Source organism: Dermacentor silvarum, chromosome 8 (assembly GCF_013339745.2).
Source record: "Dermacentor silvarum isolate Dsil-2018 chromosome 8, BIME_Dsil_1.4, whole genome shotgun sequence".
Taxonomy (NCBI): domain Eukaryota; kingdom Metazoa; phylum Arthropoda; class Arachnida; order Ixodida; family Ixodidae; genus Dermacentor; species Dermacentor silvarum.
In genome coordinates, this window is record NC_051161.1 from 2,626,410 (window position 1) to 2,645,074 (window position 18,665).

General features: G+C 44.8%; 1 protein-coding gene across 3 annotated transcripts in view; it reads right to left on the minus strand.

Annotated features, from left to right (window-relative positions):
* LOC119460522 (E3 ubiquitin-protein ligase SHPRH) overlaps positions 1-18,665 on the minus strand; it is a 245,675-nt gene that overhangs the window by 101,905 nt on the left and 125,105 nt on the right. For all 3 annotated transcript variants that reach the window (XM_037721440.2, XM_037721439.2, XM_049655121.1), the window contains one exon: positions 4,634-4,827. In XM_037721440.2, the coding sequence (XP_037577368.1) occupies positions 4,634-4,827 (194 nt within the window). The remainder of the gene's footprint in view (positions 1-4,633; positions 4,828-18,665) is intronic.

Here is an 18,665-nt window from a genome sequence, read left to right on the forward strand (position 1 = left end):
TTCAAGGAGTGGTGTTACTGATCACTGAACCAGAGCTGATGGGCTTCAACTGCACGAGACAAGCTAATTGCTGATGTGATATGTTTCCCAATTCTTGGCACACCAAGAGCCTCTGATATGCCTCTCTCTCTGTGCCACAACAGAAACAAGGCAAGCCCCAGCTAAGTAGCTTCCCCACTGACCTACCCTCACCACAAGCTGTGGTCAAGCAGCATCGACATTATCATCACTTTGCACACAAGCCCTTCCCAGTGATTATTGTTTTACAACGATAGCTGTATTAGGCCCCATCTCACCAGCGACACACAGCATTGTGTTAATGATCACAAGCGGAGACGGTGCATCAGAGTGCAAAGGGATGTGTGGCAGCAAGGGCAGAAGAAATGGCAGCAGCCTCAGAGGAAACAGTGCCACAGTGCACTGAATATAACAAATCGAGGTGTGGAATGCCGCAGCAGTATCCCTTTCACTACTGCAGGGCAAACATGGGGCAGCTGACATCCAAAAAATTTGGGGGCCCCCCATGCTACACCTGAGAGAGACATATGCAAAAGCATCATGGGTTACCCGTCTATCAGCACTAAGCCCAGAAACAACATGCATGACAATACTCTCCAAATCTCAGCCATATTATCACGTCGCTTTTTGGCAGCCTCTGACAGAGGATGCATCCTTCTTTGACCACACTATCTTGGCATCCATGTTATATCTTCCTGAATGCCTCAGAAAACAAATGACAACACTTTCCACTACCAAGAGAGCATGACACAGTGCTAGCAACACACGACCTCTACATAGCAAACACCAGTGAGTGTGGTCAAGTACAATCAATCCGAACCAAGTGAGCATCATCTAATCCCACACATTCTGCCACAGCCAATCAAGTCTCAGTGAGAGTGGCAAGAGGCAATCACATGGGACCAGTGCGCATGGCAAACACCAGAACATCCAGTTGAGACTGACACGCATGGCGAGGTGATCACATGATCCTGCACAGCCAGCAGACTGACCCTGCTGCCATTGCAAACCAACCCCACCAGCATGGGGCCCCCCCTCGTACTTATGTCTCTGCCAATCCCCAGTGCACCTCCTCATCATATCATTCTCCTGGGATGTGGGGGGCTTTCAGCAATGGAATCATTTCACTGACCCCTGCTCCCTTCCCGTTTACACTTTCGTGTGGCTGTAACATGTAAAACATGGTGGCTATGTGGGAGAGACGTGCGGCAATGGCCTGTGACATCTCTGGTGCATTCATTTTTTCTTGCGCTAAGTACAGTAAGACGCCACAGGGATGAAACGGACAAAATACAAAAAACGAAAACCTCAAGCTCCTACTTTCGGACAAATTAAGCGCCTTCGTAGTACTGAATGCCGAAGACTACAAAACCTTAGGAATGCAAGCTATCTTGAAAAACTTCGAGAAGTGCAATGTAGAAAGCAAGAAAATAGGGCAGCTAAAGAAAAAGACAGAGAAAGAATGTCATGATATGGGACTCGCCAAACTAGCAAAGAACCTCAAAGAATGCAAGACATTGACTCTTTGGCCATTCTTTTCGGTCAAAACTCATAAGGAGGGCCACCCATTCAGAACAATAGTTGAAGATAAAGGAAGCTGGCAACGGGCCCTCGTTAACTATCTAAAAACCTGTCTCTCTGCTCTACCGGTCGACGACCCGTTCAAAATAAATAACTCGCAGCAAGTCCTTGATTTCCTGGAAAAGTCCCCCTGCCAATACAGTGTTTTTCCATCGATGTCACAGAACTTTACTACAACTTACCGAAGGATAATGCAGTGAAGGCAGTTGAAGATTGTGTCGACTTATATGGTTGGGCAAAATTTCAAGACATTTGCAAATGTTCCTTGGACAATTTTTTATACCTCCTGAGAACATACTTAAGTTCTGCGTTTATCGAATATGAAGGGGAAATTTTCGCCCAGAAAGAAGGAATCGCCATAGGGTCGTGCTTAGCCTCTGTGTTGCCAGATTTATATCTTGCGGCTGGTAACAGACGACTGACAGAAACGCTCAAGGACACTAGTGTAATACGTTGTTTCAGATATGTCGATTATTATCTTGTATGCACAGAATACAGCAGACTTTGTACTATGACTGTCAAGAGTGTGTTAAACATGTTCCAAGAGGCACACAGCGGCCTATCTTTCACGCACGAAATACCAAAAGACTCGAGAATACAGTATCTGGACCTTAAAATAAGCCTAACACATGGTCACACATGTTGATCATATAATACGAGATGGGAAAAACAAATCTTGCGCTACGACTCGAGCCAATTAGAGGTTATAAAAAGAGGAATAGCTAAATCGGCTATCGAACAGGCAATTAAGAAGTCCTGCATTCATGCAGTCACAGATAGCCTCAGCACACCGATTAACAGACTAAAGAAAAGTGGATACCCCAACAACATGATAGTGCAAATTGGGGAGCAAATGATTATGCAAATCACCAGGCCGAAGATGCGGGACAGAAATAACAAGGACAAACATAAGCGAGCTGTTATTATCCCTTACGTTCACAACCTCTCACACCGCCTAAAGAAGGTGGCAGAAAGGCACGACGTAAAAGTGCTCTTTTCAGCACCGATCAAGCTAAGAGGGCTTTGCAAGAATGTGAATTCAGAGAACAAAAAAGCGCAAGGACCATTGTAATGTTTTTTGTCACTGATCTCGGGGCGCGCGGGTGTTAGAAGAGATGGAGAAGGAAGACGGATGGCGACACAGCAAACAGATTTTTTAATAACACGCAAACCTCACAACCAAAAACCTCAAACTAAAAATCAAGCATAGTAAAGCATATCGAACAAATACAAGAACAACTTAAGGCTCAATACACTACACAAGTTCTAATTTGCGCCTACGCATGTATGCAGCGTCTAATCCTTCAAAGTCAGGCAACCCTGTCTTATCGCTGAGACGCATGCCTGAAACGCTACAAAGAGTCACCTTGCTGCACCCGTTGTTGAACGTGTGTTCCGGCTTGTCGGCTCTTTTTCCCCAGCAGTTGGTGCTCTCGTTGATGCTGTAGTCGCCTTGCCGTCGTCGCGTCGTCTCTTTTATCGGTGCTCAGCTCGTCGGTACTTCGTCGGTGCTGAGCTCGTCAGTAAATCTTCAGTGACGGCGCTCGGCGTTGCTTAGGCCCACCTGGATAGGCCTAGCGTCGGGATGCGTCGCAACTTCTTCATGAGTGCCGACGTGGCGTCCCGTGGAGAATCGAACGTGCCGGTCTGCCGCAGAAGGGGGATCCTCTCTGGGGTACCCGGTCCTGTCGTGAGAGGCTGCAGCCAGTCCAGGAGCCTCGCTCGAACTTGCCGAGGTCGACGGCCACACCTTGGACGGCCAACGTCACGGACTCAGCCAGACCCCCAAGTCTCCCGTCGCCAGAGCGGAGCTGGCGATGCGACCTTCCTGGCCCGGAGCCACGTCGATAATTCCCCGACAGCGCCGTTCATCCCCTGATCGCGCCTCGGCTCACGCGCCTTGAGAGCTCGTGCCGTTCCGAACACTGTGCTTCACGTGCTCTTCTTCTTTTTCGCGCCGCAGGCGGCCTCTTACATATGACAACCATGTAACGTAACACACGCACAAAAATACGTAACCTGTGAAAATAACGTCGTGTACAAGATTCCGCTAAATTGCGGTAAGGTATACGTGGGCCAGACGGGACGCTGTCTGATTGACAGGCTCAGAGAACATCGATACGCATGCGAACAAGTAACAGCATCCAGCAATCTCGCCATGCATCGTAGAACGTGCAAATGCACAGCTTACTTTGAAAAGACGACAGTTGTCGCTAAAGAAAAAGACAAAATAACTAGGGAAATACGAGAGGCTTTAGGAATAGAAGAAGAAAAAGACAACTGCGTGAGCACGCCTTCAATCATGCTAACAAAAGCCGAAATCACCTACGCAAAGAATGCATACACACACAGAATGCACCGATAGAATCCTAACAACCAGAAACGTGAGTAGGTGACCTGAGTGTTTCTGCCGTAATCATAGTTCACGCAGTCGCAATACGGTGCTGTGTGCTTTAAATACTGTATAATGATCTGACAATAAACCAGTTGGTAGTTTGCGCTCCCGTGTGTCACTTCGTGTCCGCTTCATATCCAGTGTCCGTTTCATCCCTGTGGCGTCTTACTGTACTTAGCGCAAGAAAAAATGAATGCACACCAACCAGCCCAATTCATAGCTCTTCTAGATCTCTGGTGCAGTTTATCAATTAACTGCTGAAAGATAGCCCCACAGCTTTCAAAGCTGTCAACACCCCTTTCATTGCAGATATGGCAGCAGCCTCAGAGGAAATTCTGCAGCAGTGTACTGAATACAACAAATCCTGAACAATCAAATCTGATGACTTGCATGCTACCTTGGCTTATACAGAACCATCTTTGTACCTTCGCAAGTAGGCATACTTAGTTGCTCTTCCAGTCGTTTCCTTTCTTTTTTTTTATGTCACGATATATTAACACAAGTTTTTCCTCTTGGACAAATGGCTTCAACAATTGATGCAGTGAAGCTCTGCCCCAGTTGCATGATGACAAACCTCCTGTCACCCGTGCACTATTATGAATAACAAGAGAGCAGCCAATGCAAGTATAGAGGATGCACCTGCAAAGGATGAACTCTTGCTCAAGCTTTTGATGATCTTCTCCAAGTTGCTGTCACCCCAGTTCCCACGACGGAGGGCACCAAACAGCGCATCCTCCTTATCTTGGGCCTCCTCGTGCGCAGCGTCCTCAGAGAAGCAGAACAGGCGACTCTCGTACAAATTGAACAGCTCGTGCACAACACAGTAGTTGCACCTGCAAAGAGCAGGCGAGTGTAACCACTGCAACAAACAGGCATAATAGCAGAAACATAATGTCCTGCACACACAAAAGATCACAATAATGTTGGTCCAGCTTTCGCAGCAGCATTGTGAGGCCACAGGACATAGTGCAGACAGAAAGACTAGGCCATCTACACCCCATACAGTGTGCTCTCGTTTGCTAAAATTATGCAACACACATGAGTCTTCCCTGCACGACACATATTCTCAATGCAACCATCCTCTTAAACATTTCACTCTACCATCTTCTTGAAAGCTTTTGCAGCATTCTAAACGTGTAACAAAGTTTAGTAAATTTGAGGGTGGCTCTAGTGCCTGTGTGATGGACAACAAATGTTGACAATGTGTGCTTTCACTTGTGAGGCGCTTGGAGCACGCCTGAATAGCAAGAGCACGAGTCTAAGCCTACCTTGGTAGAATGAGGTGTTTGCACTCAATTACTTACAGCAAAACCTCTGTAATTTGGATTTCACGGGACCGAAAGAAATGTCCGAATTAACCGAATGTTGAATTATCAAGGGTATCAAGAAAACAATAAAGAAGTGCTTACTAGGTCAATATGCTTTTATTTACTGAATGAATCATCAAATCCTGCTTCCATTTTGCACAAAAGCAATGCAGAAGCTGCAATTCTCATCATCTCGTGACTGATTAACGCTCGCAGTGACGAAGGCCTCATGACTCCTTTGCTGCATGGCTGCGGCACACGCTTTCATCTGAGACACGCTTTTTACTACCGTGCGCATGTCCCGATTATTTTTTCACCAGTGAGCTGGTCACCAACAGATTGTCCGTCCATCTCAATAAAGCTGGTGCTCTTCATCCTCACCAGGTTTGTACCAAGTCAAACGAAACTGTCGTTTTCTGCAACGACTGTGGATGAAACCGCAGTCGCTATCTATGCGATCATGGAAGGCGACCTTGTAGTCATACTGCGGTTTTGAAGGCATACGGCCGACACAAGCACCGAGTCAAAACGAAACTACCCTTTGCCGCAACCACGGTCGCTATTGATGCGATCATGGATGGCAACTGTGCAGTTATCAACTCACGCGGCCGATGCAGTGTTATGCACAGTGGTAAACACAAGAATAAAGGCTTTAGAGGCACAAATAGGGACGAAGCATTCTCCCGTTGCCGTCATTCATGCACAATTTATGCAGATGACTATGGCGATGCGGATTCCGCCAGTTCGGTTCGATTGAGTGCAAACACCGTTTTTGGTCTTTTGCGTCGTGCATTTGCGTCGCTTCGTGCTCACCCGAGCTTAGAGAATTGTCCGAATGAACCGATGTGCGGCCAAATATACCTGAATTAACGAGAGTTTGATTGCATTAAATAATGCATACACCTGCTGGGACCAGAGGACGAGTATGAATTATTTGATATTCCAAATTGACAAGGGTCGAATTAACGAGCTTTTACTGTCTTTGACTATCACCTGTCACACTGAGTGGCAGATCCCAATGATAACAGCAGCGTAGTTACTATTCAAGCAGATGCTGAAGGGCAATGAAATGAAATGTGAAGGCAATGCTTATAGAATCAGGGCCTTCAGTGTAGTTTGCTCGAATGCCTCAGCAACATAAATGAAATAATAAGAGTACATTCTTGCCATCGCTTTGCTTCAAAGCAAAATACTCACAGCTGTGATAGCAATGCTCTACCACTACCTTCACAAACACACTGCATTTCCAGCAGGAAAAAAAAAAAAAAAGGAAGTGGTTGTGTTATAAACCTGCGCTCTAGTTCACCAACGAGTTTTAACAGGCCATGCTCTTGCGTGCTTAGATGCTCATGTCCCAACCTCCAGCATGCCAGAAGTGCACTAATAATATGCCCTCTGCACAAGCTGCAGCCCTCTGCACTCCCACCTGTACGTTATGTTGATGCATTGTACATTTTTGGAGGGTTTGTTCTGACATATGCCCACAGAGTAGGATGGACAGGAGCGCCGACTCCGCCGCTGTGCAACACATTCACTCCGGACAAATCGTGAAACATGGGCGCCGTGCGTCTAATTCTCTTTGCACTCTCCCTCTGCTCTACTTGCTAACGTTTGCACATGCTTTCTCCTCTTCTTGTCAGGCCGACTTGTGTGGGGCTTAACTACTCTCCTTGCGTAGCGCCACCTACGAAGTTCGGTAATGTCCAACGAAACAATGTGTATTGATACTAATGCCTGAAAGGCGAAACAACAGAACAGAGCTTTGTTTACTATGCGTGCAATAAGTTTAACTCTTTCCCTACCATGGGTAAAATATCTGTTTTTTCTATGTTACGGCAGATGTTTTTTTTCTGAAGGAACTACTGCACTCAATATTTATTGTAATACATAACCATAAAGCATGATGGATTCACTTTTCACGCATAAAAGTTTTATTAACAAGATGTATGTCATAAAACATATATAAATTGTTAAAATCAAGACTGAGCGATAAAATTGAACAATGTTTGTAAAAACACATTTGTATCTACTAAGAAAATAATGTTACTAAAATTATGAGATGTAGAAAATGTATTGCCGTCTATAAGGCATTATCTCTGAAAAAATCGAAATTTTTCATTGAACAGGTATTCTGCTGCAAAAATTTAATTGCAAGCACTACAGTTGGGCGTGCCGGGCTGCAGCCGCCGATGTTCCGGGATGGTTTGCGTTGTCGTCACTTTCAGACTCAAAGTCCGACGAAAAGGCAGCGTCCTCTGAATCGCTGCTATTCGATGTATCGATAAGATCAGCCACAGAGGCAGCGGAATCGCGATATCTGCGATCTCCCAAAGTGCGTGCGCCGTTTTCGGAGCCGGACATTTTTGCGTTCTGCTTTGACAATCGCGACACTTCGGAACGCGTTTAAAAATCACCGCCTGGCGGGAAAAAAGCGAACTGCTTAGAAAACAAAAATATCGTTCTCCTCCTTCACGTCCGATAGCGCAGTGTCTCCGTAAGGGCATGGAAGGTCACGAAAGTGGCATTTCAAACCATCGATAGAGCGCTAATGATGCCCAATGGGTACGGTACGGAAGAGTTAATCATGCCCGACGGAACAAGGTGTGTTCATACTCATGCTTGAAAAGGCGAAACAACAGAACAGCGATTGATGAAGTGTTTTGTGCCCAGCTATAAATCCAGGTATGGCAGAGGACGGAAGAAGTTTCCTCTCTTCACAGCACCATCTGACCTGTAGTTGCTGCAGCAGCGGCAAAAGAAAATTCCTGGAAGTAAGTGACTGCTTAAAGCAAAAGACAAAATATACGCGCAACATTTCGAGTAGCACCTCATTTTTGATAAGTACTGCAGAGAACATAAGGGAATGTTCTACTAGACAAAAAGAAAGTCCCTTGATCGAATTTGACAGGGAACCGTTTTTATGATTTTCGAGGGAAGACAGGTGCAACTCACTGATGCTGAATGCCAGGAGCAACCACAAGACGCCAATCTGGAAAAACAGAAGGGCAACAACTTGTCTACAGCTGCGCACACTGTAGGTGCGTTCTCTTATACAGGCTCGTGCCGTAATGGGAATTCTCAGCTTTGCCTTCAAGAAGATAACAATTCCCACGATTTGCAGCCTGGAGGTTACAGGGATCTGTTGAGCGAAGAGAATGTATTTATATGCCTTGCAACAACAATATTGCTCAAGACAGCGGTGCAAGCAGCTGTCTTCACAGACAGCTTCACAGACACAGTGAAGCCGTCTTCGCAGACAGCTTCACAGAAAGCACAAACTTTACAGGTGCAAGTCACAATTCACTTCTGCCGGAGCAGTTTCTGCACCCAGAAAGAGTCACGCTTCTGCCTTCATGGGACCGCCACAAGGTATGGAGAAAAAAAGGGGCGACAAGACAAACATCACAAGAAATGAAGGAAGCGAAGCATCTGCCTACTTGAATGGTGCGCAGATAAAAACAGTCATAAAAGCTTTCCTTCACTCTCTTCTGACAAAGCTCGAGACCACACGGACTGCCATTGTATGGAGTGTCCCCTCTCCCATTTTCTAGTATTTTTTCTTGCATAGTATTTAGTTTATTTTCTGTGCGTTTTTTTGTTCCTGTGTCTAGCACAATTCCATGTAACTTCCCTTAATAAAAGCCTGACATGGCACCTGTAAGGCATAATATGAATAAATGAATTAAAATGAAATGAAGACATGTTTTGTCTGCTAACATCGCTCCGGAAAGCTAGAAGTGATTGAAGGAATGTCGCTGAAGCCAACATTTTGACAAGGGGACCTGTCTTCAGGGCACCCACTGCTCTCCTTAACAGCATTTATGGACTCTCAATGGGGGAGGAGAATAAGCGGGTGCACAGAGTAGGTTGGGGGAAGTTTGGCACAGTGTTCGCAACAGAAAAGGGGGGAAGGGGAGGGTTTATCGTGATACTGAGGGAACAGGTATTGGGGTACTGTTGTCCGTTCTTCCAAGAAGTAAGGGTGACAATAACTGAAAGACATCCACATGTGTAAACAGGCATTGTCAATCTGAAGGACCTAGTTTTCCAAGAAAACAGGAACTAAGAAGATACTACAGTCAAGTCCCGCTACAACGAAATTCACAGGACACACGAAAAATTTCGTTGTGGTGGAACTTCGTTCATGCGAAATTAGTATGTACACCAAACGGCAAAGCCACGAATGAAACCAAAACCATCGTCCAGGAAATAATCGCGATGGCGTGGGAGCAAAGGTGGAGACGTACTGAAGGCGGTCAATAAGGTGTCAACTTCACGAGAGAATGCATTTCGCGCCGCTGTTACAGCATTTTTCGTACATTGCGGCCGACGCCTAAGCCAATGCGCATGCCCGGCCAATCGCAAAACATTCATTTTACAGCACATGCACCGCCGCAATGAAGCATTTTGAATTATCCCAATTTTATTGCATATTTATGACAAAGTCAGCAAGCTTGGCAAGCTTATGCTTACCAGAAGTTTTATTTCCAGAAGTCGATCAGCCGGGATTTCTTATGCTTCACAGCAAACAAAGGCTTTACGCGAGTCTCACAGTCTGTTAAAAGAGCCATCGCAATGTCATTATTGTGGGCTCTGATTACTTTTCTGATGAGGTAACAGGGATCCATTACTACATTTCAAAGCAGTCGCCGGAGTCAGTGTGTCTTGCAGATTGTCATTTTTCCCTAACGACGAGATGTTGGCATCATGTTGACAACAGTGGCGGCTGCCTGCGGCGCGGCCGCGCGGGCGCCGTATCTTGAAAGTGATCTGCGATGTGCACAAAGTGCATGCCTGCCCACGCGCGCCTCAGCCTCATCTTTAATGCGATCTGCGATGTGGGCAAAGTGCAACTAGTGCTGGTAGAGTCGTATGCACTTTGTTTTTGACGTTTAGTTCGCGTTGAAGCGAGAGACGGCAAAAAAGTCCATTCGCTCACTGCTGCTGCCACGCCTCATCACTCCAGCGTTTTGACAGCGAGCTTCTGCGGTCATCGAGCGAGATGTGTTCAGGTTTACCTGTGCGTGCGTGACACTATGCTTGGTAATTTAGTTATAAAGCAAATGTTTACAAGTTTATATGGCCGATAAAACTACTATCCTTAGTTCGTATCACTGTCCACTAATTTGCTATTGCAAATGATGCTTCACCTTTAGGGCGAAACTGCAAAATTTTTTCTTTCCACTTTCTGCCTTGGCAATCATCTATGCCTTCTCCTCTAGAGAGAAATTTATACTTCTTCTTTGGCATACACATTTCAACAAGACACACACCAGAGAGAAAACAGCAGCAATTGTGGTGATCCCGTGCAGTGTCACGCAGGTGCGGGATGACCATGCTATGGATTGCAATGGCTCAAATCAGTACTTTGGATTTGATTTCGTTCGCGAAAACCTCGTTCAAGCGGACATACGATCATCACAGCTTTGTAAGGGCCTTCTAATTTGACTACTTGGCAGTTCCAATTTCACTTCAGCCCCAGTTTCGTCTTCAAAAAGTTCATTGAAGCGGAAATACCGAATAAAACGCCTTCGTTATAAAGACACTTTTTTTGCATTACTTTCTATGGGCAGCTGATGGGAAATTGGAAAATCTTTGTTGTGGCGGAAATTTCGTTGTAGTGGCGTTTGTTGTAGTGGGGTTCGACTGTATACAATTTGGTCATTTTAAAAAACGAACAATAAAGATTAGGATAAAAAATTGGTAAAAGAAACTGACTTGTATTGAGACATGTTTGATTAAGAGCAGAGGTGTGCGAATACTCCAACGATACAAACCTAATTGCAAACGTTTGTATAATTCAATTCGCGAATCGAATATCGACTATATTTGGTTCTTTGAATATTTGGTATATTCAGTAAAAGAACTGGCCGTGGTCGGTGCCTTGATGAGTGCTCTCACAGCTTACTATTTCTGTCGGTACAAGGTTCGTCCAGGTCAACGGGACCGATCGAAGCAATTAACGCGACACGGACAGAGGGAACAATAAAGCCAGCACATATGAAAAGCACAAACAAACACATGCGAGAAGATCGGGACAATAAGCCACCAGAATGCATGCAGATCATATCGCATACACATGTTCACCCCGCAAATTCACGCATTACGGAGGTTTCTGCCCACATGTGAACTCAAGCACACAGACGAACTTGGCACATATGCTATAAAAATATTTTTCAGACCGTATATGCACTGAGTTGTCATCAATGTTAGCATACTAATATTATGTTCTCTTTTAATAAGAGTAGACCATACCATACATCTCGATTCATAGATACCTTAGTTACTCATATTTTTCAACATTCTTATTACATAATGTGAGTAGACTCCTGAGCACCTGCTCGGAGTGTCCATATTGCTGTGTCTTTATTGCTATCGCAATAAAGACACAGCAATATGGACATTCCAAGCGGATTCCTGCCGTCGGCGTCATCAGCATTGTCGCCGTGAGGTTCCATATAGAGTCCAATGGCGATGAAATCATCGCCGTGCGCCGTGTGCTGTATTTGCGGATGAAAGTGCGCGAGGGACGCGCGCTTTCACAGGGAGCGAGCGCCCGGCAGAGAGCAAACGCGACTTCTTCCATCGCGCGAAAGGCCGTGGGGGGACGGGAGGGAGGGAGGGGAGGCGACGTTTAGCTGTGGCACCAAATGCATATTTCTATAAAAACGTTGCGAGGCGAGTAGGTAGCAAAGTCTTCCGATGCTGCTCGACGAGTTTCCCGTTCTGATTTCGTCGAAAACCTCCGAGCGGCCGCCAGAGGCACCGGCAACAGTCACCAACGCTGCGCGCGTTCGGTGCGAACGCGGGCAAAACGCCGACGGCGTCGACAACAGTTCTGCGCATAGCTGGTGTTGCTACATGTCCAAGTTTATACAGCTCAGAAACTACAATCCTTACTCCGTATAGCTCTCTACTAATTTGCTATCGCAATTGATGCTTCGCCTTTTGGGTGAAACTGCGACATTTTTTTGCACAAATTTTGTAAGCTTAAAACATCGTGTTAAATTTTCTGATATTCAATATCCGATTCGATGTTCAGCTTTCTTTTCTTTATTTGATTCAATATACAATTTGAAATCTACTATTCGGTATTTGCACACCCATAGTTAAGAGTAAAAATGGTAAATGAAAGCAAGGAGTACAAATCCACATATTAGACAGTATTAGTGTGTCCGGTATTCTGGTAAACACAAGTGAGGACGGTGTTTTACTCGATGAGCAGAGGCGCAAACGTGAAAGGCCTGCACAGTGCAGCCACACAGTGCCTAGTCTCGTGGCAACATTGCGTACATTCGCAGGCTTCTTTCACGCTTGGAAAAACACTTTTATGTAGCACGTTGAGCAACAGAAAGCTGTATCGGGAGTTTTTCAAGTTGCTCCAAAGTTTTTCTCCTTGACACTTTTCATCTAATTATAATACTTGAGAAGTTGATTAATTAATTAAGGCTAATTATGTATGGGGCGTGGAACCGGCACATCGATGGATCAGCCGGTCACGCAATTTTTTCTGTTCATGCAGGCTATCTGCGTTGCAACGTCAGAGCACCCACTTATCTACAGTCAAGGAAACCAGGATTCTTCAAGTTTCAGCGTTGAATCTACCAACGACCGAGGATGGATGAAGACCTGCGCAGCCGCTGATTTTGGTCAGTGCCCAATACCAGTCTGCAAACAATGGGATGATCCGGAGGCGGCCTGTTGCGACTACACCGTACATAAGGGAGCAAGCGACAGACGGCAAACTGGGCGTGGAACCGGCACATCAATGGATCAGCCGGTCACGCAATTTTTTCTGTTCATGCAGGCTATCTGCGTTGCAACGTCGGAGCACCCACTTATCTACAGTCAAGGAAACCAGGATTCTTCAAGTTTCAGCGTTGAATCTACCAACGACCGAGGATGGATGAAGACCTGCGCAGCCGCTGATTTTGGTCAGTGCCCAATACCTGTCTGCAAACAATGGGATGATCCGGAGGCGGCCTGTTGCGACTACATCGTACATAAGGGAGCAAGCGACAGACGGCAAACTGGGCGTGGAACCGGCACATCGATGGATCAGCCGGTCACGCAATTTTTTCTGTTCATGCAGGTTAGTCACTTACCACACCACGAGAAGCTTGTTCTTTTCCTTTTGCCGGTTCCACCCCAAGTGTTGTATGACTGTGTAAGGTCGCACTCTATTGTACATTGTCGCACAAAACGGCGGTTCCTGTTGTGGAAGCGATGGAGTTTTTATTTACTTTTGCTCTTGTTGTGCGGAGATATTGAAATGAACCCGGGGCCTGATGCGGCAACACTGCAGAAAATTTTGGACGGACAAAGTGATATTAAGGAACAGCTTAATAGCATTGAAAGAAACCAAACAGCACAAAAAGCTGCTCTAGAAGACTTGACAAAGCGCATAGAAGCAGCAGTAGATGAATGTAAAAAGCTCTGCGACCATCAAGAACGCAGTATGCAATCTCTGATGACAAAAGTAGACGACCTGGATAATCGCAGTAGGCGATGTAATCTTATTTTCTACGGCATAGCAGACAGCGATAGCAAGGAACCGTGGTCAGAGTCGGAAAAACACGTCAAAAACATATGCACAAGAATGCTCAAAATCACACCGCAGTTCATCGAAAGAGCGCATAGAATCGGCAAATTCATCCCGGGAAAAAATCGGCCTGTGATCGCAAACTTTGCATCTTACAAAGAAAAACAAGACCTTTTGATGAGTGCAAAGAATCTAAAAGGAACTGATATCAGCCTCTCAGAAGATTTCTCGCCTCAAAGGCGAACGATAAGGCGACGGCTTTGGAAATTCGCACAGGAACACAAAACTGATGACACACAGGCTATAATAAAAAAACGACACCCTCTACTTGAACAAAACCAAATATGTTTATGATGAGAGTACTGAAGAAGTCGTACGAAGCAAATGACCATGCAGCGATCCGTCCGGCAAAATATCTTTTCTTGTAGTCAATTGCCGCAGTATTAAGAATAAGGTTGATGAACTAAGTAGCCTCTTAGAAACTGTTAAACCGTTAGTCGTAATAGGAACAAAGTCGTGGCTTGATGAGAGCGTAGCTGACAGTGAAGTGTTCCCAGCCAACTTTGTATGCTTCAGAAAAGATCGGAATAACCATGGTGGGGGCGTATTTGTTCTGGTTGACGAAAGCGTTGCGTCATGTCAAACTCTAGTGCGGGAAAGCACATGCGAAGCAGTATGGTGTCAAATAAGACTTCCGAATGGTAAAACGTTATCTGTGTGCTCCTTTTACCGCCCACCGCAGGTCTCTGTAGAAACATTATCGGAGCTTACGAGCCAATTAGAAGTAATTAAAACTGACTACATTGTTGTAGCTGGAGATTTTAACCTTCCAGATCTTGATTGGCACAGCCAGCCTGCCTTTTTAGGAATTACTGGCAGGCTATATACTGCTATGGCCAGTATTGTTAGCTTATTTTCACTTACGCAGACTGTTCTGGAGCCCACAAGAGAAAATCATGTTCTTGATTTATTTTTCACAAATGCACCAGATAAAGTTCTGTCCACGGTAGTCATACCAGGAATTAGTGACCACGAAGCTGTTGTATGTAAAATGAACATGAGCTATCAAAATACTACTGCTACTAACAGCCGGCGTATATTTAGTTATGCGAAGGCAAATACCGATGAAATTGGGGCCGAGCTTGACAATTACTTTGTTGTCTTCGAGACACTTGCAGAATCACTTTCAGTACAGCAGCTTTGGTCAAATTTCAAAGATAAGTTTTTGGAACTACGTGACCGTCACGTGCCGTCCTCGCTGCTATCTAAAAGGCGTCAAAGAAGCAAGCCATGGTTTACAAAACAGTTACATGCTTTAGCACAGAAACGGAAAAGGGCCTATCACCACCATTTGTGCAATCCGTCTATTCAAAATTTTCGTAAGCTTAAGGAAATTGCGTCTCAATTAAAAGGTGCTACGACAGCTGCGAAAACTGCATATTTTCAGTCATTTCAATCACGACTTCAGCAAAATAAAAAGGAACTATGTAAATATGTGAAAGGAAAGAAAAAGGACTCTGTTTCAATCCCTGCTCTGAAACAGAATGGTGTCGTCATTGAAAGTGCTGCTGAAAAAGCTGAGAGCTTTAATTCATATTTTACCTCTGTTTTTTCCGTCCCAGGTACGCAAACAAACGCGTACCGCTTATCTGTACCTTCTCCGGGCGAGACTCAGATGGACGATATTGTATTTTATAGCCAAGGAGTTGAAACCCTGCTAAAGCGCCTAGATGTATCAAAAGCTTCTGGACCTGACGGGCTGCCTAACGCTCTCTTGAAATCCTGTGCACACATAGTGTCTCAATACTTAGTAATAATCTTCGAAAAATCTTTACGCGATTGTGCCTTACCTAGTGATTGGAAATTGGCTGCTGTTGTACCTATTCACAAATCGGGACCACGAGAAATTGCTTCAAATTATCGTCCTATATCGTTAACAGCCGTTTGCTGCAAAATTTTAGAGCATGTCTTATACTCATCAATAATGAAGCACTTAGAAGCCAATTCCTTGTTAAATGAACGCCAACATGGCTTTCGCAAGGACCATTCCTGTGTGACCCAGTTAATCGAATTTACTCATGAGGTAGCATGCGCGCTGGACAACCGAACCAGTATTGACTGCATTTTTTTGGATTTCAGAAAAGCGTTCGATTTAGTCCCCCATAATTTATTATTGCAGAAAATGACCCAATACAAAATTAACCCGAAAGTTATTAACTGGATTGCAGAATACTTAAATTCCAGGCAGCAGTACGTCTTCGTGAACGGTGAACAGTCATCCACTACCAATGTGACGTCCGGGGTCCCTCAGGGGTCAGTACTGGGCCCATTATTGTTTTTAATGTATATTAATGACATCACCCTGGGCGTACAATCGTCGATGAGAATGTTTGCAGATGACTGCATCGTTTATAGAGCAATAAACTGCGAAAGTGATCGCGGCGCAGTTCAAGACGACTTGGACAAGATAAATACATGGTGTAAAAAATGGCAAATGCAACTTAATTTGGAGAAGACAATGTGTATGACGTTTTCTAGAAAGAAGGATGAAGCTTCGCCTTCGTATACTGTAAACAAGAAGGTTTTAAAAATAGTTTCTGAGTACAGGTATTTGGGCGTATTTTCCACGCCAACTCTGTATTGGCACCGTCATGTTGATTATGCGATAGCTAAGGCTTGTAGATCCCTGTGGTTCCTGCGGCGAAACACGCGTGAGTTTCCCCAGTCCACGCGGGAATTACTGTATAAATCATGCGTGCAGTCGATACTTGATTACGCGAGTAGCGTATGGGACCCGCCCACTGCCCTCGATAAAGATAAATTGGAAAAAGTGCAAAACATGGGCGCCCGTTATGTCCTGGGAAACATTGTTAAGAGCCACAACTTCAGCATGACGCGCTGCAAGCAAACTTTAGGATGGGAACAGTTGGTCACACGCCGGGCTAAGCAGCGTTTGAAGCTTTTCCATGATGTATACTTATCTCGAACTTGTATTCCTCGTGACAGTTACATTTTTCCACCTCATTACGTGTCTGGACGAGTCGATCACATGTACAAAGTGCGGGAGTACCGATGTAAGACAGCAGCATTCAGTAATTCTTTTTTCCCTAAAACGGTTTCCCAGTGGAATCGATTGCCTTCAGCGATCGTTGTCGCTGTTGGTAGTGATTCATTTTTTCCTTTGTTAGAGTCAAGTGAGTTGTTCAGTTGATGACGGGTGTTTTTTGTGCGGTATACATATTGTATTTGTTTTCGTCTTACTGTATGTTACCCGCTGGAATTTTTCGTACATTTTTGTCAATCTTCGTTACGTTGTGTATTGAGTGTACTTCCTACTAGCTGGTTAGGCTGTACTGTACTTACTGCAAATTGAGCTTGTGTTCTGTCTTGTAATCATGTAGTATTCCCCCCACTGTAATGCCTTATGGCGCTGTGGGTATCAAATAAACAAAACAATCAAATAAACAAATAATTAGGCAGAATGCAAAAAATAATCTGAGTATCTCCAAGCGATGGCAAACAACATTATGTACTTCAGTTCTGTCCAGCTATGTGGCATTTTCATATTTTTAAGGGGAGAGGCGGGTAAAAAAACGGCGATTTTTATTAAAGAAACAGGTTTTGTGTTTTTAGTTGTTTCAGCAACATTGATCTCTCCTATTTCACATATGATGAAATCAGAGCCAGAAATGATCGGGAAAAGTATAATAAACTCGGTTAAAGCACTCGAGGTGGCAAGAAAATGCACAGATATGACACATTGTCAAGCGTGCGATGCGTCAAACCGCGGTGTCGCACGCCATTGGGCTCATGCAAGGTGGTAGGCCTAAGCTTTTTCTCTCCAAGGTTAGCTTTGCCGCATTACAATCTCCCCGGGAAGTAATAATAATAATTAACAGAAGTAAACAGCTTTTATAACTTTCAATCGCATTTTTCTCAACTTCATATTTTGGGCAAAACAAGGCGTTTGTGCACAACATTTTATGTACTTATTGTGTTCCAATCAAGACCATATTTGATGGGCGTAATTTTTAGGATATGTAGAATGCACTTATCTAGAATTTAATGCAATCACATTATTTTTTTAAGGATGAAAATTTTTAATGTACTCGGGCACCAGCCACTGAATATGAAGCACCAGATACGAAATTTTCCTAAAAAGTTGCCTGTAAAGGGAATCACATTATCTTGCTTATTAGCACTCAATGGAGTGTTAGGGATAGGAGAAATAATTTTGCACTGCTCTATCATGCTAACTGCTATGTCCAGCAGCTGCACAAACATGTACTGCTTCTCACTTATGCATGGCACTTAGGACATGAAACTATCGAGATATCCTAAAACTAAAAGTAGATTTCGAATGAAGAGATCAAGCTCTACAAGTGGTAGAATTTTCATTCACCCAGCATCATTATTTAAAAAGAAATATTTCTGAGGAGCGTCTCCCCTTAAATCTTGGTGCATGATAGTTCAGACACCCAGTACAAGGGAAAGAGTACAGGACCTAGAATATACCGCTGTGGTAAACCAAAAATAATTGGCTTTCATTGCGATAGCAATTATATGGACACTTCAACCGGATTTCTGCCGTCGGCGTCGCCGTCGCCGTCGCCGTGAGGTTCCGTATAGATAAAATCTTCGCCGCGCGCCGTATGCCCCAGCGGAAACGTGCGGGGACGCGCGCTATCACGGAGAGCGAACGCACTCGCACTCAATCTCCCACGCGCAAGCAAGGAAGCGGAAAGCCAGCGCCGGAGGGAGCAGGGGGGGGCACTTCTCTGCCAGCAACCGCGCTCGTCGCTCGTCCGCACAGTCTCTTATC